The sequence below is a fragment of the Ciconia boyciana genome, chromosome 7 (genome assembly GCF_034638445.1).
Source record: "Ciconia boyciana chromosome 7, ASM3463844v1, whole genome shotgun sequence".
Taxonomy (NCBI): Eukaryota; Metazoa; Chordata; class Aves; order Ciconiiformes; family Ciconiidae; genus Ciconia; species Ciconia boyciana.
The window spans coordinates 29,856,296-29,878,602 of record NC_132940.1 but is presented as its reverse complement, the minus strand read 5'-3'; the positions used below and the strand labels follow the sequence as shown (position 1 = coordinate 29,878,602).

The window sequence follows — 22,307 nt, the reverse complement described above, 5'->3', positions numbered from 1 at the left end:
GTGTGCAGGAGAAAGAAAGGTTACCCTTGTTAGCTCTGTTTCTTGCTTCACTCTCAGACATTGCCATACTCATTTCTCTCTAGCCAGAGAGTTTAAGCAAGGGAAGGTTTTTTTCCCCCCGTCCCTCATATTAATGACTTTTAAGTTATTTTCAAAAGGTGATTTGGCTTCCTCCCATTTCTGCTCTGCATCTGTTTGTGAGCACCTGATAATGTCCAATATCAGGAGGATACCATGCCACGGACGCACAGCTCTTTATGGGTAGCAGGTACATCAGAGCAACTCCAGGACTTGGAGTTTGTCTGGGCACAGGAGCCTAACATTTGGGAGGGCATCTCCACTTAGCAGAATGAATGGATAACCAGACTGGTATCAGGAGCAAGGAGGTTTGCAGGCAATAGTATCAGTGTTCTGCATAGCCCATTAGCTGTTGCCCAGGTATATATGCACTGTTTTTTCTCACAGGGGGGGGAGGGGGGAAAAAAAAAAAGAGATCAGTATTCAGAGTAGGTTCTACTGAGGCAAAAAACAAGTAACTGCAGTCTTGCGGGGAGAATACAAACAGAAGAGATCGCTCTTGTATTTTCTATCTGGCCACCTTTCACATCTCATTTGTTTTATTGCACAAACATAAATGGCACTGCAGAACTGTTTCAGAGGAGGAGAGGCAGCCAAGCAGCATGCTTACATACCCCACTTACAGGCCACAAGTTTTCAGCTCTGGGGAAGGGAGACCAGAGGGTTTAATAACCAGCACAAGAGCATAACATAGCAACACCTAACTGCGTGGTCCTATGTCCTGTCCCTCTCCCTGTTCAGCTGAGCTTGTGTCCTCCCCTGCCACCATCCCAACATACAACAAGGACATCCCCCGCAAATGTCCTCAGCAAGGGCCAGCCCTCCTCCAAGTGTCCACAGCTACATCCAGGTGCAGGGGCCGTAGGCACAGGTCCTGTTTCAGTGGGTGCCCCACACTCACTTATGGGTCCCTCCAAAACCCCCTCCACCCTGCACTAGTCCAAGTGGCATCAGGTCACTGGCAACCACAGGGATTTCTAACCCTTAGGCAAAGTTTGCTATTTCAGTATAATGCTGGCTTTGCCTCCGGTGCTGTCCTTTAACAGCTACACTGGAGATCCTTGTTAGGGGCAGGAGGCAAGAGTCAGGCATGGGGCAGGGATGCCCCAAGGCCCTGCAAGCAGAGACCCAGAGCGCTGCAGAGGAGCCAGCTGCAAGGTGGCTTGTTTCAATCTTTGGATAGAAAATTGGATTTCTCAGCAGAGCAAGTTTTTTTCCTCTGTGACAAGACTGAAAGAAACATTTTTCAATCAAAAACCCCAACAAACAATCTGCTTCCAAAAGAAGTGATTTTCACACACACACCCTCAATAAGATCCAAGACTTCTACAGAAGACAGAGACTTTGTGCAGCCTCAGGCACAGCCTACCAGAGGGATGTTTCTCTGATCCAGTGTCAGGGAAAGCTCTGGCACGATGGGAAGCCTGCCTGTCCAGCACCCACCCAGAGACCTTTCCCATCATCTGTCCATCGCTCCAGGGGTGGAGAGACAGAGACACACCAGGGCCATCTACCCCCAGTCGCCACCAGCACTCAGAATTGAGCCACTGTTTCAAGAGACAAATCCACCCTTGCACAACAGTTTTGCTTCCACCTGCTTGAGTCACACCTTGCCGACATCTTAGCCTGGCTTGTCCCTTGCCCCCAGGCTGGACTAGAGGGCTGTGCCCCTGCTGGGAGCAGAGCCAGCTGCATAGCCAGTTCAGCCCCGGCAGCACTGGGACAGGGAGGTGTGAGCGACAAAGCAGCTTTGCGTTTTAAGCGCCAACTGTGCTGAGATTTAGTAGTAGCATTAATTCTTACCGACCACACGGGATCTCAGCAGCTTTAATTCCATGCTAATGAAGTTTTAGTGGGGAATTATTTTTATTGATCTGCCCAGAGCAGAGAGCCTGATTTTAGTCCAGCTCTGTGAGCACCCCGTTCCCCATCCCTTTTTTCTTTCTTCCAGCTTAGAAGAAAGCAGAGAGGAAAGAAGACAAAACAGCTCTGAGCTCCTTAAAAAGGTTGGCAGTCCCAAGCAGTAAGTGGATTACTTTATTGATTTTTAGCAGATCTGGGTTAGTGAGTGCTTAGTGCTGCAGAACACATGCACACACTGAGCAACTCCAAGGAAACCCCTCCAGGCCTTTTCCTCAGGCAAAGCAAGCGTCAGGCAATCCATTTAGGGGATCACCATGGGCTTTGGGGTATGGAAAGGCTCCAGCCCCTGTACCCAAATCAGTCTGTGTCAGACTCCAGGAACCAGCTCAATCTCTCTTAATAAGTACTGCAGGACCATACGGAGGCGGCCCCTCAATTTCTACTAGAAATAGCACAAGTCACTGCTTCAAATTATTGAATGCTTTTTATTTCCCCTCCTTGTTATGTAAAAGGAGGAGACATTATGACTGCCACTGTTATTTTAGGAAGGAAAACCATTGCCATGGGACTGCGTGCTGCTGACTGCCATCCAGTAGCCAGACCCTGGGGGGCATCAGTCATGGTGGGACTCCAGACAAAGCAGTGCTGATTCAAGCCAACTGAGATACTAACGTTGTGTTTGGGTCCCCAACTCACTCACCTCCTCATTAGCTTTCCAAGGCCAACATACTGCAGCTAATATTTCAGCAGTATGTTGGAACAGTATCTCAAAGACCTCCCAGCACTACTTCATGAAGGCTTTTGATATGCTGGTCTCTGGAGACAGACCCTAAACATGTGAAGGCCTAAGTGGAATAATCTTAGCCCACCCTGCCCCAGAACCATGAAATCTAGAGATTAAGTATGGTCCTTATTCCTTGCACATTGGATTGAACCAGGAAAACTCCAAACATGACCGAGAATCCCATCAGTCCCCCATCCCATCTCTGTTTAAAGGCAGAAGCATCCTATGGTTGTGCATGTGGCAAAAGCATATGCAAATAAAAAGGTTGCAGCCCTCATAACCCTACAGCTGCATATGCATCTCCCTCCTGACACACTGCTTCGGAGCTACAGAGTCCCAGAGAAAACCCACTGCCCACGGGGTGCTGGTGTTAGAGCTGGGACTCCCTTCGTATGGCTAGCGAGGTGCAACAGGGGCTACCAGGCTGAGTGCCCCAGGAGCCAAAATGCCCATTCCCCTCTCTGCTTGCCTCCAAGGGAGGACACACGGACACCAGGTGACATGCTCAGGGCCAAACAGGAAGTCAGTGGCAGAGCAGGGACTTGAAACTGGGTTTCTCAAGGCTAATCAACGGACTGAACCAACCTCGTCTATCTGCTGTACCAGTTGGCATTGGCCTGGGACAGGCAAAAGTCACCAAAAGCAATGTGTTGCCTATGATTCCTTGGAGATGGAGAGGAAGGGAGCTACTGCATCATCCCTTCCCCACCCAGCCTTGCCCTTTCTCACCGCTGTCTCTCGTAAAGCGATAACCACAGACACCAAGCTAATAAAATTAGCCCCAGAGCCCCACTGAGCTAATGCAATTACCAGCAGCAGCATATTCAAACAGCAGCACCACAAGCACACCTGCAGTAACACAGCCTGCCCTCTCCTTCTCCCCAGGCCTTCCCCATTTCTCTCTGAGCCCCACGGCTGCCACCCACCATGGGTCCCCTCCCCAGGGTCTGGAGGGCATGGGCCACCATCCCCAGTGGCAGGCTGCTCCAGGGAGGGCACTGCCTACCTTGCAGAAAGCACCGTCCCATGCAGCCAAGAGCAGGCTCTGAGGGCAGATAATTCCCAGTCTGTTTAAACCTTGGGAGACCTTCAATTACCAGCACCGTAATGAGGCCCTCGACACTAATCAGCAGTGTCACTGAATCCTCTTACGCCTGCCTAAGTACCTCCAGCAGCTTTGCTGGTTGCAGGGCCCAGCTGCCTGCTCCTCCCAGGGAACTACCTCCCCAGGCAGGCACTAGTGATGGCACAAGCACATTTTGACACAGACACAGGTGAGATGCTCCCAGGCACCAGTGCCAGATGACAGGGTGACACAGACACCTAAGCAAGCCTTCTGCCCAGCCCAGACGGCACCTGGGACCAAGCCTGCACTGGAATGGGCAAATATTGAAAAATTATTAGAGGAGATATTTTAATGCTAATGCTTCCTATTTGAGATGCAAAGGGCTGGTTTACATCTGTCCATTTCTGAATATGAAGCGTCATCTGTACCATCAAGCCAAGCTCATTCTCTGGGATGCTCTAAGAAACTTTCCAGCCTCTAACTGTGGATGGCAGGTGACCCCGTCTCGCTCCACTCCTCTGCACTGGCACTCATTTGCAGGGCGACAGGCAGCTCCCTCCGCACATCCGTTCTGACTCACGCTTTCTGCTCCAACAATGCACTTTTTAATATCATGCGAGGAGCAAAAACAACAGGTCCACTATAATGTCGAGATATCCTGAGGCAGAAAATCCATTTGGAGCCCAGCTAGAGAGAGTCAAGTCAATTAGACACTTTCTGGGGCGTCAAGCTGCCAACAATCCCGGCCTTTGTAACAGCGAAGAATCGCTGCCTATGTGCTTCCCAGCGACTCCCTCTTGCCAGAGCAGAAAGGTCAGCAGTGGTAGCGTCATGGAAAAGCATGAAGCAAAGTATTCCTGGGAAGGTGGATCCAAAAAAATAGCCATTTGGACCCTCTGGAAAATACTTTTTTGTCAAAAGTATCCATTGCTTTGGGTTGGGTTCGCAGGGGAATAAGCAAGCCCATAATACAGGAGATTTGTGCTACTCCAGATAGAGGTTTGGGCATGCATTGTATCAAGGAGCAATGGTTGGGTCAACAGCGTGCTAGCTCAGGGTTTGGGAGCTCGTCCCTCCCTGCCTGCTTTCAGACAAGTCACTCCACCTTTTTAGCTTTGCTGGAATAAAGATCATAGAGACAAAAAAGGAACCGCAATACTGCAACTGGGAGAGTCACGCATCCCTCTGCCCTTCAAGGTAAGCACCTGACTTCTCTTGTCAGTGCTGCAAGGCAGCAAACTGGGCCATAAAAAACAGGATTCCAGGTTGGATGAGGACCGAATTAAGCCAGGATTTCTATGGACAAGTGCTAAAGTCACTTGTCCTAAAAGTCAGATCCACTTGTCCACTAAAGTCAGATCCAAAGGCAGTTCTCTAACCAGAAGGCCCTCATGTCCAGAGGAGATTTTGGTGGGAAATGAACACTCAGCTCTTAACAAAGTCCTCTTTGACGTGTCATTTGGTGTTCAGCAAAGGGCTTTCAAAGGACAGGTGAAGAAAAGGTTCACTTGATACCTCATTGATACCACCCTGCAAGCAAACTTTCCAATCAGAGTGCCAGAAGACCTATAGGTTGTCATTTAAATGCAAGCCCCTCATTAACCCCGCTGTGCACACAATGTGAAGCTGGGATTTCTGCAAAATGCCTGAAAACAGCTACATTACCTTCCTTCAAAGAAAACTGCACCCTGAAGACCAAGATTTTCTCATCTCCTGAAAAAAAGTTCTCAGAGAAACCTTAGAAGACACAGCCCATGCAACTGCCTGCAATTTTGCCATTTTCCCACAACAATCATTTGTCAGAGGAAATATTTCAACAGAAGATGGTTCCTTGACCAGGTTAACCCTGCATTATTGCTTGTAGGTCAGGGACTCTAAAAAAAAAAAAAAACAAACCAAAAAACAACCCTCAGTAACAAAAAACCTACAGATTTCAGGGCTTCTCTGACTACCCAGAAACAACCTACCTAAGTGAAACTCAGTCCCCCTACATATCTCTGCCGAACTCCTGGAAAACTTTCAAAAAGCCTTTTTTTTCCTGGATCCTGCTCCAGTCTTCATTCTCTTTTGCTGGCAAACCTGGATTTTTGTGAGCAGACTGTGTTCCCCTCCTTGGCAAGGGCTTGAGCTGGGTGGCACACAGCTGATGGGGGGGGCAGCTCAGCCACACAAGGTGTCTGCTGGACCTTGCATTTGTTGATGGCCACCAGAGCTCAGCACAGGGGGGAAGGTCTTGTCGCAGCACTGCCCTGCACAAGGTCACAAAGGGCTCCCACCCGCATCCCCCACAACAGATGCCACAGCCTCCTGTGCAGCTGGGGGCTTTGCTTGCTACTCACTCTGTGCATCCCCACGTTCATGCTTTTACATTTCCTCCTGCTTCAGCAAGTGCAAAACTCCAGAGACAACCTGTCAATCCCCATCACATCCGGCTGCCTCAGATGGTCTATTTATACCAGGCAGGCAAACGTGGATATCTTGGAGTTCAAGGTAACAGGGGTTATTTCTGCTCTGAGTAGCTCCTTTCTCAGGGGAGGAAGGCTTGGAGGCATCCAAGAGGAACAGCTTCACATCAGGGGCTAGCACCAATACCTTCATGGCTGAGGGCACAGTAGCCATCACTAGCCACAGCCCGCTCCGGTCCCCAAGGTCTCAGCAGCCAGGCCCTGAAAGCCCAGAAGGTTGATCTCTATCATAAGACACCTCATCCCAGGCCCCTCTGTATCCTGCCATGGGATAGCGGACATCAGCATGTACCTTTGGATTTCTAACCCTTGCTCTCTCCAAGCAAGCAAGGCCACAGCTTCAAGCTTGCTCACATTGAGTTTCTCCACTGAGCGCTGCCTGGATCAGGTGCAAGCATCTGACTGCATGCTGTCACATTAATGCCATAGCAAGGCCTCCCGCTTTCGCTGAATCACTCCTGTCTTTCCTGTGCTTTTATGTCTTCAATATGATCTGCTCTCTGGCAGCCAGTGTATCTGATCCAGGATAAAGCCTGCCTTATCAAGTTGGCCCATTACTATAATTTAAAAAGATCTGAAGAAGGAGAAGGCATTTACACCAGCTTAGCACTTTGCATCACATGGCCACAGAGCTTTTGATCTGGACCAAGGGCCCAAAAGCCACATCTACCAAAGTGCCAAGGCACAGCTTCAGTCAGCATTTCTCAGCCAGCTGTCTTCATAAGTTTAGTCCTTGCTCCAGTCAATGAGGCATTTTCTATAAGCCATGGTGGGATGGTGGGGCTCCTGCCCCTTTCATAGGATGCTTGTAGCTCCTCAGGAGCCAGGCAGCTCACCTGGATCCCACCTCCACTTCACTTCTGCAGATGGCACTGACTCATTAACCCTTTTCCAGTAGATTTCAGCCTGTCCATTGGGTCCCCTGAGAGCAGGGAAGGAAATCAAATACCACTAAAACCCAAGTGTGTCTGCATGAAAGAAGGAGAGGCAGTCTCCTCTAATGCACAAAGATCTCATCTGTTTCTCTAATGACATGATCTTCCTGGGGATGGCTCTCCTGAGCTCCACTGAGTTTCAAGCAAGTCTTGGAACAAGTTTCCATTTCTCCAAATACTCTGATCCAGCAACCCTGGCCTAGCACTATTAGCACAGCAACCCTGCACACTGCAAGCCCCCAGCTCACACCTATAATGCCTCTGAGTCACCAGAGGAAAAAAAAACACACACAAAAAAACCCCCCAAACAATAAACCAGACCACATCTTTGCCCATAGACACACCCTGTTCAATGCTATGCTGCAGAGACATGCCTAAGCAGCCTCTCCACAAACACCAGATCCAGAGACACAGCCTAGGCATGGCAATTGGAAGAAATGAAGCACAACCAAGTCTTGCTGCCCAAGCACATGAGGCACAAAATGCATTTAAGATGAGCTGAAGCCCAAAGATACCCTTCATTAATCGTCAGTAAAAAAAGACAGGAGAAGGGGGATACAAAGACCTCACCTTAGCCCTCGCTGCCTCTGCCTCCACTGGTGGCTCAGACAACTCCACTCTTGATAGTCTAGGTCTGTCCCCTAAGCCATGCGGACTTCCACTTCACAGAAAACCAACAGGTTCATTTTGTGATCATCTCTTTATAGATCCAACCAACATCAGTTCAAGACTCTGCCAGCCTGGTTTGTTTGATATTCAGTGGACTGAGCCATCTCTTTGCCTTGCCTGGAGAGATACACACATCTCTCAGCTGTTCTAGCAGCTGTCCTTCCCCTGGGACTCACCTTCCAGTGGCAGCCGAAGGGAGACAATCACAACATGAGACTCACCCAAAACATTCTCCCATGAGATCAATTCCTCTCAATGTTTCCCTGCAGAAACTGTTTAAAACCCTTTGCCTCCCTGTGCAGCCGAGGGGGAGGTAAGGAGCCAGCTACAGTGAGCACCCCTTTCCTCATCAATGCCATCCATTGCCTTTCAAACATATTCTCCTCTCAAAAGCCACATGCTCCCCTGTACCAAATGGAAAATCCACTGGTATTTAAAGCTGTGGGAGCATAGCAAAATTCCCTGTGCCCCAAAGAAAGGAACAGCCCTGGATCAAGACAAGCACAGACCACGCCACACAGAGCCAAGACAACACAGCAGCGAGGAGCAAGCATGTGAAGAATTTGCAGGGATGTGGAATGACATTTGCTGGCACTGTCAAATATCTGCTCTCTGCCCCCCAGCCTCTTCCCAGTAGAAACAGAAAGAAAGAAGTGAGCACCTGCCCACAGCCACATGTTTTGGCCCTGTCCTTTCAAGCCTCTGAGCAGAAGGAGCAGCTTCTGCACAGCAGAAGCAGAGAAAGGACCTGGGATGATACGGGCACAGCGACGGATGCTCGAGTACTGGCACTGCGCTGATGAGCACTGACTCAAGTCAGCTTATTAAAGCAAGCCCTGAAGATCCCTGAGCAGCTTCTCCAACACAGAACTGTCTCCTCTGCTAGCCAGACATATGCCAGTTGCAAAATCTGGAGCCCAGTCTCTTTTCAGGTCTTAAGCTTTCCAGACCAGCAGCGCAGCCCTCAAGGCTAATCTATACCAGTAAATTCACCAGCCCCAGGGCATGGTCCCAGGGTCTGTCCTGCTGGTTGTAAACACAGTCCCTGGCACTTTCCATCAGCTAGTTCCCAAGTACAGTTTGGGAGTCAGCACAAACGAAGGGTTGTTCCCACGGGGAACTTTGGACATTTAAGAGCCAAGCCATACCCACACAAATCAGTCTCCCTGGCTCGTTTAATTAATGAGGCTTTAAAATCATACCTATCCCCTAAATCCTGCAGTCCTGCAGCCTAAAATCCAGGGCAGCAAAGACCCAACACTTCAAGCATCCCAGAAATTGTGCAAGACACATCCCTCAGTGCCCCAAGTACTTCCCGGAATCCCCCTGGGCACCTGTGCCAGGTGAGAAGCTTTCCAGGAAGGCTGCTCCCTCAAGACACAGGCTACTTCAAGCTCCCGCAAGCAGAGCAGACCCGGGAGACACATTTACATGCCATGCTTTGGCACACATAACCTCTAACCTAGGATGACACAGCAGCAAGGGAAGATAAGTATTGATGAACCCTTGGGTCAGGTGAAACAGAAGAGCTAAAACAGCCAAGGACCTCAGCTGACACGAATGGACACAGCTCTCTGACAAACACCACCATCCCATCTGCAATACCCAAGAGCTGCCCCGGTGCCTCTTTCTGGCTGGAAACCAAACTATCAGTGCAGGCTGGCTCCCAGGACCCGGAGCAAGCAGACCCAGAAGCAGCATCTCTGTCAGTGCTCTCCACCTCTCCTGGTCCTCTAGGAAGATGCACCCTTCTATGCATTCCCATCACCTCTAGGCAAGACTCTCCCAAAACCTCCCCCATCATCTGTAACCCTCCTTGGAGAAAAGCTTTGCTCATGTCTCTGCTGAGCACCTTGCACAGCTGTTCCCTCAGAGCTGCCACGTTCCCGGCCTTTGTAACAAATCAGCAATAAGAAAAAGGTCATTTACGTCCATCACCGTGTATGTGGCAGTGAATGGGGCCAGGGCTGCCGGAGAACAGCCAGGCAAGGGCCAGTCAGTGCTCTGCAGGGATGTCTGTGCAGATATCACTACAGATTTTGGGGGCAGCCAGTCCCAGACCCGCATGATTATCATTAATGGATGATGCCAAACAGTTCAGGGCAGAGGCTGCTGGGAGGTACCTGTTGGAGGAAGGACACTCGAGCACACTCTGCTCCTACCTCCCCTGCAAGCATCCACCATCTGCAAGATGGTCCTTTGGCCTGGCTCCATCTCTCCTGCTCTTTACACCCACGGGATGCTGTCACCCAGCCCACACAGCTCTGGCCTACCCCAAGTCCAAGTCCCAGCCTACACACAGGGGGTAAAAAAAATTATATATATATTAAAAAAAAAAAAATATATATATATATAAATAAAATCACAGATTCAGGTTCAAACCCCAGCATCACTTTTTTGGCCTGATGAGGAAGGCAGCGAGGATGCAAGGATGCTTGATGCAAGATGTGATGTGATGACTCCCTGCCATCCCAGGCTCTAAAGGACACTTGGCTCCCCAGCCACCTGCCCCATCCCCAGCTGAGCAAGTACAGCTGCCCCCGGGGCACCTGCAGCCCTGTGTGTGCAGCCAGAGATGGATGGCTCCCCGGCCAGCACATCAGCCCTCCCCATGGGCTGACTCTGCACAAGCTATCCGTCAGGGGCAGGGATCATCAGCCAGCACAGAAAGAGGGCTGAGCTCTTCCCAGCTCCCTCCGCACCATGGGTCAGCAGGGCTCACACCCACATGTGTGATGCAGAGGCATCTCGAGTGCCCAAGGTGCTGGTGCAACTGCGGAGGAACCCGTGCTGCCCAGGTGGTGACCTGCCAGGGGACAGGTCCCCAAATGCACCCCCTTCTCACTCAGCAGGACTCAGTGCCCTGTTTCCCCACCCAGAGCATTTGGAGGGGGACGTATTCACCTGCTCCAGGGGCACTCTTTGCTTCTCTGGCCATATATCCCTAAGAAAACCCACCGTAAAGGATGTGCCAGGCCCAGCCTGCCGCAAGCTGCCATCTCCCAAATGCAACCCTGTTGCCTGGCTTGAAAACTTGCCCCAAGAGCCCTGCTGTCCCCTCCTCGCCTCATGTATGCCTTTAACAGTTTGCTGGATTACCCATTGCAACTAAAATAACAAAGCTACAAAAGAAGAGGGCAAACAAATGCGATATTCTGCAGCAATTAGGGCTAAACAGGGGAAAGGGGAGCAGGGAATGAATGGACAATGGGGAGGGCAGGAACGCGGCAGCCCGGGCCCAGGCAAGCTGGGCACGAACTGTCCTCGGGAGGCCAGGTCTGAGCCAGGGAGCAGCGAGCTGTATGTAAGGAAAAGCAGGGAGATGAAAAGGGTTATTTAAACAAGCACCGGGCAGTCCCCACAGGGCCTCCCTCTCTGCTCGGCTCCATCACAGAGTGTCCAGAGAAGAGCGGCTCCTGCTTTCCCCCCTCACCGAGTCCTTTCAGGTGGTGGGGGGATGCTGGCAAGCTGTGGTGGGGTACACTTAGAAAGCAAGGAATCCATTAATCTTCCTGGTAATTACTGCCACATATGGATTTGCACAATTACACTCCGTTAATTGGTTATTACAAGCAAGCCAGACTGATTGGGCAGAACGGCTGGGCTTTAACCCCTTCACAGCCCCCAGGGCCAGCCAGACACCGAGGCAGTCTTCCTCCCAAAACACTGCTGTATCCTCCTGTAACCTTGCTGGCTCCTATGCCAAGAACCAGCAAGCATGGCCCCCAGCACCCAGCCCGAGGCATCTTTGCTCTGTTGCCTTCCTTTCAGCTGGGGATCCCAAGGAGAAGAACCCAAGGAGAAGGAGTGAGCCTGCACCTCAAAACAGCCAAACTCCCCAGCCGATTTAATCTGCTCTGGGTTTGCAGCAGATGCACCACGTACTCCCCAGGGTGCTGAGGGACTGCAAACTCAGATCTTGTTTGTTTTTAAAAGGGGACCCAGATTCCTTGTGAACTTCGACTTTGTGCCCTCAGGCTCAGCAGGGTTGGTGCCAACGAGAGGAGAATCCACCCCCAAGTTCCTCTCTGTCTCTGAACACAGCTTCTCCGACTAGGTTTGCAGTAATGCTTGCAGTGTAATTCCTCAAAGCACTGAAAACGGAGGCTTTACTCTAGTAATAAATATATATATATATATAACCACTGTACTATAAGCTATGCCCCAAAGTACAGATAAAGCCCTTGTAAAATTTCAGACAGCATAGGACTTCTGCCAGTTGGGTGTGGAGTCAGCCTGACCTTCCCACACTGCAGCTGCCACCTCTGACACCCCTCACAGGTAATGGGCCATCCAAGACCTGGCCCCAAAATGTCTCATTCAGGATCCAACGATGTTTCCGGAGAATGCTCAGAAGAGGCGGGCCAAGGCAAGAGCGATTTCTGCCAGAATGCTTCCTGTTAAAAAGCCGTAACAAGAAAGCAAACGAGCGTTGCAGAAAACCCACAGGGCAGCAGGGCCCATCTGAGGAGAGAGCTGTGCTCAGCAGCCACCAACATCAAGGACAGAGCAGGCATTAGCATCCTGGCACGTCAGAGCCACGTCAGACCTTACACGTTGTTGCTTGCAGGACACAGCAATGCATTGCTACACCACACTGTGCCTCCCCATCCTGGCACACTCCGATTTGCTCTCATTTATTGCAGTTTCCCAAGCCTTGAGATAGCAGCCTGCTGCCCCATCCTCTCCCTTTCCCAAGGGCAGCTCAGCATCCCTCCCCAGAGAGGCAGCACCTGCTTGGCAGTAGGGTATTGCTCAGCACAAGCAAGGGACTTAGAGGAAGAGCAGAACAGTGCCGGGCATCGCACAAGACATGGTGAGGACTTTCAGCTCAGCTTCTGAATCACCCCAGCAAACTACTGCAGCAGGAACAAGGAGAGAAACAAAGGAGGATCACAGCAAGAAAAGGGAAATCTAACTCCAAACCACCCTCTAGCCTCATCCTCTGGATAAAAAAGCCCTTGGGCAGCCCGCCTTGGGTTTTCAGATGAAGTAGGTCAAGAGGACACTCAAAACACCTGCAACAAACACCCACCCACCCTTTTCCCTACTGCTATCACTGCAATAATGCCTGCTACAACACTCCAGGTCTAGCCTAGGAGAAACCTCCTTCTCATCAGCTAATTACAGGCCTTTTGCTGTCCCCTCTCTGCTGCAAGGAGTAGGCCCAGCGATAAAAGTCTTGTCCCTAGAAGGTCACTGGAGTTACGTGAAAGTTGCAGTAGGATTTGTTCCTGTTGTTTCAGTCACCTGTGATTTCCCAGCTCCCTGACTTCAATACAGAAATTTCTTTCTCATGCAAAAGCCAGCTCCAAGCTCACTGTCTGAAGGGGACCGTCTCGTCCATTGTAAAGGCAGCATCTCCCAGCTCCCTGCGAGTGTTTTCAGGCGTGTGTGAGCTTGTCTTTGAGGAAGAGAAAGGCAGGCCGGCCCTGCACCCATGAAAGGTTGCTGATCTCTCCCGTAAACCAATTGTCTCTGCAAAGTTCGGAATGAATCTTCAGAGCTGTCAAAGGGAAGATCGGGCAGAACCTGCAACTGTGCTTAAAAAGGTCAGCTGGGAAAAGTCAGGATGGGAAGGATGTTCGCTTTATTGACAGATGCAGAGTGGAAGGGGCTAACCTGTGAGTACCTGCAAGCTGGTTTTGGCAGCACACACTAGACTTCAACTCTGGGCTCTGCTGGCTGCAGCTGGTGACAAAACCTTTGTGGATCACTTCCAGACAACAGAGGCTGGGGACTAAGCCTGAAACTGAGACTGGGGCTGAGCACGAGGCAGAGCTCTTGTGCAGCCTTCCTCCATCCTGAGGGATGGGAGTAGGCTGGTGGGATGGATGCCTTTCTGGCTCTCGTCACCCAGATCAGCTTTTTAGATCTCTGAGACTGGAACATAATTTTCTCTCTGTCCTTTACTTACATGCACACCTATTTGTCCAGGTTTCTGTAGGAAACTGAGCTATGATCATCCAGGCATTTGCTGGCAGTTTCTCATGTATAAAGGGAATCACCCCAGTAAAAAGCCACGGAATCTTCCAAAATCCTTTGGAAGGATTATGAGCCAGCAGCGTGCCAGCAGCCTGAATATGAGCCAGCAGTGTGCCCAGGTGGCCAAGAAAGCCAATGGCATCCTGGCTTGTATCAAAAATAGCGTGGCCAGCAGGACTAGCGAAGTGATCGTGCCCCTGTACTCGGCACTGGTGAGGCCGCACCTCGAATACTGTGTTCAGTTTTGGGCCCCTCACTACAAGAGAGACATTGAGGTGCTGGAGCATGTCCAGAGAAGGGCAACGAAGCTGGTGAAGGGTCTAGAGTACAAGTCTTGTGAGGAGCGGCTGAGGGAACTGGGGTTGTTTAGCCTGGAGAAAAGGAGGCTGAGGGGAGACCTTATCGCTCTCTACAACTACCTGAAAGGAGGTTGTAGAGAGGTGGGGGTCAGTCTCTTCTCCCATGTAAGAAATGATAGGACGAGAGGAAATGGCCTGAAGTTGTGCCAGGGGAGGTTTAGACTGGATATTAGGAAATTTTACTTCACTGAAAGGGTTATCAAGCATTGGAACAGGCTGCCCAGGGAAGTGGTTGAGTCGCCATCCCTGGAAGTATTTAAAAGACGTTTGGATGAGGTGCTTATAGACATGGTGTAGTGGTGGTCTTGGTAGTGTTAGGTTTACGGTTGGACTTGATGATCTTAAAGGTCTTTTCCAACCTATATGATTCTGTGATTCTGTGAAAACGGACGGAATTTGACCCAAACTCCCCTCACCCTGGGAGCACTTTAGAGTCCAGATATGTTGAGGGTTGGGAGTACTTGTAAAAATAAATAAACAGAATTTTTAAAAATTATGACGATTCCTCAATGCCCCACTTATAACATGGGTTCTGCCAACACGGATATGTACCAAGGATGTCTTACAGCCGTGCATCACCCCCCCATTTGTGTGGCACTACAGAAACCCCACTAGAATTGCATAGGGTTCATACAGGGAGCTGTACATCAGTGCTATCATCAGGCACAAGCCTAGGTGGCTTTCCCAAAATGCTTTCAAGTTCCTGCCTAGCTCTCAGTCCTGCCTTTTGCCGAAGTCCCCTTCCCCTTAGTCTGGCTCAGGGGAAGGATTTAAACCCACAGGCTCTTTGTGTGCCTCACAGGTAGTCTGAGCCCAGACCGCAGGAGGGGTTTGCCAGCCCCTTGCCATGCCCAGAGCTGGTACCAGCTGAGTGAGTCCTGGACACCAGCAAGTATGATTTTGAGGCAGACATTAGCAATGGTAGGTGATAATGGGCCCTGCTGTGCCCCGCAGGCTGCCAACACACACCAAGGACAGCCATGCTCTGTGCAGCCAAGGGAAGGGAGTCAAAGAGGAGGGGAAAGCAACTTCACTGCAAGCCCAAGCCAGAGCCAGTAAATTCCTACCCACTGCCTGCTGCCTTGTCATCTCAGCATGCTGCCTGCCCATTTGCACTCAGTTAACATCTCCTGGCCTTTTGGGAGCAATCCCTTCCCTCTCTGCAGTCCCTCCAGCCCCCTGATCTGTCCAAGACAGGTGGGTTTCAATTCCCAGGTTTCGGCCCCTGGTGCAAAGGTGACTTTGCATCTAACTGAATCAGTTCCAGTGTTGTGCCACTGGTTTACCTGTTATACAGGAATCAGACAAATAGTGTATCTGCTGATGCTAATTAAACTTGAAATTTATATGGATGTGTGACATTTACTATGAAAGCAGCAAGAGAAGTTGTTGTTTTAAATTTTATAACATATAAAGGCAAGTAAATATATTCCTTTTGGTCAGAATATTGTTCTACATACATTGCAAAGAGCTCATATGCAGCAGAGGTAGTGAAACACATGGGGTCAGTTCAAAACACAAACCAGGTTCAAAGGGATCTGAAATGAATTAGACCATTACAGCATTTTCCCAGTGGAATTCTCTTTCTCTCTTTCTGTACATACACACACACCTCCATTTAATATATTTGACAAAATCAATATTTATCCAGAGAGAGCTTCAGTTTTTGGAGCAACATCACTTTGTTAAAAGTATTATTGTCACGGAAAATTCTTGACTAGCTTTACATGTAACTTCTACCTGTCCTTTGTTAACCTTTATGAGCTAATCTGCAGAACTCCTTTAGTATAAGCCATCGCAGCCCTTACCCGTAAATACAGCATCCCCTTCCACACCCTGAACACTTTTATTCCCTTCCATTGCAGGAGGAAAGCACAGACTCAGAGAAAACAGGCCTGGAAGGGACCTGGTGAGCTCATCTCACCCATCTTCCTGTGCCAAATCAAACCAGAGACCTTCAGGGATGGAGCTGCCACCTCCTCCCCAGCCCACCTGTCCCACCACATCTCCACCACTCCTCTTAAATATGCAATGGAGAGTGCAGCATAGTGCTATGAGGGGTTCTTTCCAAAACCTGCGCCTGAATTAAACTCCCATAAAGGCTCTGTTCAGTCGACACCTATTGCTACAGCAGTAGCATGCCCAGGAGGCTGGGCAAGCCCCACTGCTCTGGGCAATGGGACCCCTCCATGCAGCTACCCAAGCCACAGCTGAGCCCGCACTGCTGCTCAGCACAGCCCATTCGCACAGGGTCAGGGCAAGGACTTACAGAAGTGAGGGAAGGAGCCCGTCTCCAGGGAATAAGGAGCCTGTGTGCCCGGGTGCATTTCCAGCCTGCGTCCTGTCTCTTCAGCAGACTCAACCATGAAAGGAGGTTTGCAATCAGCTCTCTCAGTTGCGCTGGGCTGTTGAAGAAAGAAAGGAGTGCGTACAGAGCAGCATCCTCACGATCCGTTCTAAGTTACAAATTTACCTCCCAGACCTTGACCAGGGCTGGGGTTTCCTGTGTTTGCTCTTCGGGCTCCTGTCTCTTTGGAAAGCGGGAGGTGTTGCAATGCTGGGGGGAGGGCTGGCTGCACAGGCTGCCTGGGAAAGGCCCTGCAAGGCAAAGGAGTTGGTCCAAAAGAGCCCTGCTGAGAACATGTCTCCTGCCCCTAAAGAAACGAAACCAAGCAAATAACTGCCATTGCATCTGAGCATCTCAGTCCTGCTTTCCTCCTTTTCTCTGCGAGTTGGTCTTTTTTCTCTTACCTGCAAGCCTACCTGCTCTATCTGATAACAAACTTTGCCATCAAGAAGGTGGTAGTGTTAGCCACATCACCACTGGACTCCAGTGGAGACCAGGCATAGCTGGCTTTTGCCTCACCGAAGCTGTTTGAGGACTGTGAGGGCAGGTGACAAAGGAGCAATGTCCTGTATGCATTCCTGGGCAGCGTCACTAGCTGCTTGCAGGTGACCTGGACAGACCCTTGTCTCCAGAAGGCTTTCAGAAGACAACTTGCCTGTGCTGCGACCAGTTTTTCTTGTGCTGAAGTTAGAGCCCCTGGCTTTGTCCCTGTGCCTGCTTATCTCTGTTACACTCTCAAACCTTGCGCGTGGCGTCCGCCTGCATCTTCCCTCGTATTTGGATTTTGCCAGTCCTGGTGGAGAGGAGCTTCAAGCAAACAACATTCCTCTCCCCTGTCTGCACTGATAATCTTGGGATCTCATCTCCTCTGCGCTCCCCTTCAGGCTGTGTCAACATCACGGGGGTTGTGGAGGGCAGGATTGCTCTGACTTCACTGCCCCATCCCGTACGCTCTGTGCTGCCCGGCCCAGCACAACCCCACAAAGAATATTCCTCTGGGATGTGAGTCAGACCTGCTAGGGGGTTTTAACCACCTCCCTCTCCTAGATTTCTCCACATTTACAGCAACAAAACATGCAGGTCCCAGAGTGCAGAGTGATCTCAAGACTTCTCTTTCCAGAGACTTTCAGAAATTGGAGCCTCTGCGTTGCTGTAATCCCCTCAGATAGAGCATTGCTAAAGCCAAGGTGGGCCACACAGCCCCTTCCACATGAGTGCCAACCACTGGGACATCTCCTGCAGGAGAAACAGCCGCAGGGAGTGCAGGCCAGCAGAGCTAGCAAGGGCGCTGAATTGCTGGTTTGACTTTGCTTGCACTTTCAGGAAATTCTTAATCTGAAATTGCAACAAATTCCCCAAATTCAACTTCTCTTGGAGCTGAAACCCTGCAGGGTAGTCTGGATTGGAGCCAGGAGGTGAGAAAAGAGACATGGAAAGGTAAGATACCCTGTGGCATCAGCTCTGAGCCTCTTTAGGAGCCATAGAAATCCAGCGTGCTTTGTCTGCTGTCTCTTCTCCCCACAAGCATTGCCCCTCTTACATCCTTACACTGCCGTGGGTAAGATGGATCCAAACTCCTCCTTTTTTTTTGTTTTTACCCAGGAAGGGCTGCCCAGCAGCCAGATCACTAGTCAGGGACTCCAGATTGTCTTGAACCTGCCACTGACCTTTCAAATCCACTCGGGTTTGCCTCCCCAGTTCCCACAGACAGCAAGATTTCTGTGCCCTGAGCTGGGGTGCTTGGATCCCTCTTGCTGTCCCCTTCCCTTTCTCAGGCCTAACATATCCCAGCAGATGCCAGAGCATGGAGCCACTCCAAAAGCAAATCTGCAGCGTTAGGTGACACAGCTTTAATTACACGACCGGAGCCAGAAGAAAGGCTATGAAACACTGCTCTTTCAAGATCTTAAACCTCCACTCAGAGCACTGTGTGTGGCTGCGAGCAGAAGTAGCAGGACATGAACTCTGCAAGCACACAAAGGAGCCAAATCAATGTCCTGTTGATACAGCCTGGCAAAATAAGCTAATGATGGACAGGACTGCAGGTTTTCATATGTGAGGGAAGGATTTACAGTGATACCATAGGAATTATTTCAGCCCCACAGTGACAATACCCACCCGCTTCCTTATTATATTTTATTGATCTTGCCCTAAATACATGTGGCTGGAGGAAATGATGCATAAATTACTAACGAGTTAATTTCTTGCTCCGACACAGACTCACAACAGCCCTTTGAAGGGGAACCAGGAAAGACAATGTGTGAAAGGATAAAGGCAATGAGACAAGCTTGGATGTAATAATCCCATGTGAATGATTATTGCTGCAACTAATGTAATCTAATAATGAAGAATTTACGCCAGATGTCCCCCGGAATATGCCAGGCAGACTCAGGATTCAGCAGTGGATCCATTTCTAAGGAAACCTTGTTAGGAGGAAAAAAAATGCTGTTGTCTGTTCGTCAAATGAGAGGCTGTAGACCTTTATAGTCAGAGTCGCAATAAAAGCTTGCCTTGCAAAGCTTCCTGGGAGTGTGTTCATTAGGCCTGATTACCAGTTTGTTTTCAGGTGAAGTTTAAGATGTTGGATGTGTCCTATAAAGCTCCTAACAGTCTGGGAGCAGCACATTTCAGAAGCTGCCCCATACCCCAATACAGAGCTGCCACCAGGATTTCCCCTGTGTCTCCCTGGGGCAGGGAGGGAGCTGCTGGGAGGGCAATCTCCAGGACAGGTGAATGAAGAGGGGAGAATCACCTCCTTTTATTTATTTTGAACTTGCATCCTTTCAGCTCCCACAACGAGCTGACCAGACCAGGATCTGGTCCTAGACCAGCGCTCCTAGACCAGAGCTCCCATCCCCGTCCTGGGGCATGACGCATCCCATACACCCCCTTCCTTCTCACAGGCTGCAGCATATGGGGACACCATGTAGCAGGGAAAAGGAAAACAGAGAGCTCTGCCCCAGAAGTGCACCCAAGCTGCTGCAAAATGAGATCGGCTTTGCCTTGGGCCATGCCATTTAGAAGCCCATTTTACAGCAGGCAGGTTGAGCACAGGCCTGGCAGAGCGCTGCATCCAGGTCTTCATGAAGACCTGAACTAGACCAAATTTGTTGCCCAAAAAGCAGACCAGAGTTGGGATGATTTGTTATTTCAGATCTGGCACCAAACGAATGCTCTTCTAGCACAGGTATGAGGACAGCACTACCAATGGGCACTGATTTCCACAGCATGTTAGGCAATCAGCCAAACCAGAGACCTGACATCAAGACTTCCTCTTCATTCAAAACCCCACATGAGCTAAGTTTACAAAACAGGCACAAACCACACTTTTCATTCTCCCTCCTTGCTTCTGCTGCTTATTCATCGCCTCTTTGAAGGTATTTCATACAGCCGTTCCAAACACCTATTCTGGTCACGCTTTGGGGTTTGAACTGCTGTTCGTAATTCCTCCGTATTAGCCGCTGTTATTTAAGTAGCTCTGATGGGAAGAAGGGGGAAGGGAAGCTTTAGCAAGATCCAGGTCCATTAAAACACAAACCACTATATTCAACTTGAAAGATTTTTTTAAGCCCCATTAACTTAATTGGGACTTAACATCTTGTTCATTTGTTGTTTTTGCAGAAGACCCAGGGATCTCCACAATGAACCTGTGTGACTCCAGTACTGAGTCATGGGCATGGAACATGGTTTGATTGTGTCAAAATCGCAGCCACGGTGCTTCTCCCGTGATCCTCCTTTGTCAGCTAGTTTGATAGCATAGGCCGCGTGTCTATGTTGAAATCTGTTTCACGGGGGCTCTTTGATGTATGCCCGTGTGCTGCTGTTTTGTTCTAACAGGCACACAGCTGCTCCAAAGGACTTTGCAAACAATAATACAATCATAGCTGCACTTAGGACTTGCAAACCCTGATTTTAGCCAGTTTGTATGTCAGATGTCACCATGCCTAGAAACGACTTACAAACAGGACCAAAGATCAGGCCTAATTTTAGTAAGCTTTTGGGCTTTGCATCCCCTGACTGTGCTTGCTTTGATGAAACATGATCATAGGATGAAAGAAAGCAAAAACCCAGCTGGCACCTGCTGGGAGGGCAGGGAGAGAGAATCTGGCAGACAGGAGGTTCCTACAGAGATTGCCAACACTACTACACGTCTGTTTTGCTTTTTGGGCAGCATGGTGAATCCAAAGGTGATAAACATTTGGCTTGACTGGCCAGACAAGATGTACCCACATCAGATACCGCACTCTCCCTCCTTACTTGCTAGCATTTCTGCACCTCTCAAGGCAGCTCCTTCCACTGTGCTTCAGGTCTCCAGCCCCTGAGCTTCAGAGGGGATCCAGGCTCTGCTGGAGTGAAACACATATGTGGGAATAGCGGCTCCCTTACAAAGAGCAAGCTGGCCGGCTGGGCTGCTCGATACCACACATCTGGACAACCGATTTCAAATTTTTGTTTGCAGCACAACACAAGGATTGTTGTTAGAGGACATCTTTGAATCTCAGGAAACTTTGAGGTATCTGTAGTATTTTTAGGACAATAGCTTTATTTACAATTCAGTGCCATGAAAAGACAAATGTTTAACTAAACTGGGAGTGACTTTGTTCTCCAAATACTTTCAGTGAGGAAGAGTGACTCTGAAGTGAAAAAAACTTGCAGTTGTCTGAGCATCAAAAGAGGTTAGTAAAGATTCTTGACTACTCTTTCGCTTGGTCTGAAGTCCTGAAGAAAGGACTATAGCCCAGTTGTGCTCTTTAACCAAAGAGCATTTAGAGTGTTCTCTTTTCACCAGTCAGGACACAATTTCTTTCTATAAATATCTAGTGGGTTTACTGTGCCATCAAACATGCAGGTGAGCTGGCTCAATACGTTTATCAGCTGACCACCCACAGCCTGAATGACTCATTGCCCCTGCAGCATCAATCAGCAAGTAACATCCTCTGATGGAGAACAGGCAGACAAGTCAAACAGCTGGGCTGTAATAACCCTTGTTAGCCTTCAAAACCACTTCCTCACCCCCACTCTCTCTCCAGAGAAGCCTATAGCACCTCTTCGGAGGGGTGGGCTGTACATCTAGGCACGAGGACCTGCACCCTGGGCTCACCAGCTGGATTTTATGGAGGTGGTCTAGCCTGCTGGGCCCCTTCTGGGAAGGAAGGGGCTGCTGATAGCATTATCATGTCTGCACTCTATCATGGGGACCGGTGCTTGCCTGCACCGGAAACAACATGCGAGGCAAACATGCAGACCTTCATGGAAGCTACAGCAATTAGGTTAATTAAGAGCTGGGGTGGTCCCATATGTTTTCTGATCTGTTGTTTTTTAGGTTCCTTATTGCACCTGTTCCCACAGCATCCAAACACCCCAAAGGCTTAGATTTTCCAGCTCCAGACATGGGAACAGAAGGACAGCTGTGCCAGATCAGAGCAAAGGCCTGTTTGGCCTCGTACCGGCAGCAGATAGAGAGGGTAGAAGGATAAGACCAGAACATTGTCATTCCCCTAGTACAGGTCCTCTGCTTTTCCTGGGAAGGTCCCAAAGCTCTTCTCTAAGGACTTCAGTATCATTGTGTTTTAGAGACAAGGCAGAGGCATGAATTTCCAGACTTAGCCATCAGCAGTACTGGGAAATTAAACCAAATGCTCGTTTTTCAGGCCACAACCTCAGTGTTAGAAGAGCTAATAGCCCCAGCTTGGGATTTCTGAAATAGCCAAAGAGATTCAGATACCAAATCAACCCCACTGTCTGGGACCTGTGCA

The 22,307-nt window shown here is 49.7% G+C and overlaps 1 protein-coding gene across 1 annotated transcript in view; it reads right to left on the bottom strand.

Moving 5' to 3' along the window:
- RXRG (retinoid X receptor gamma) overlaps positions 1-16,570 on the bottom strand; it is a 40,637-nt gene extending 24,067 nt beyond the window's left edge. The window contains exon 1 of the mRNA XM_072867475.1: positions 16,474-16,570. Within this exon, the coding sequence (XP_072723576.1) occupies positions 16,474-16,570 (97 nt within the window). The remainder of the gene's footprint in view (positions 1-16,473) is intronic.
- Between the last annotated feature and the right edge of the window lie 5,737 nt (positions 16,571-22,307).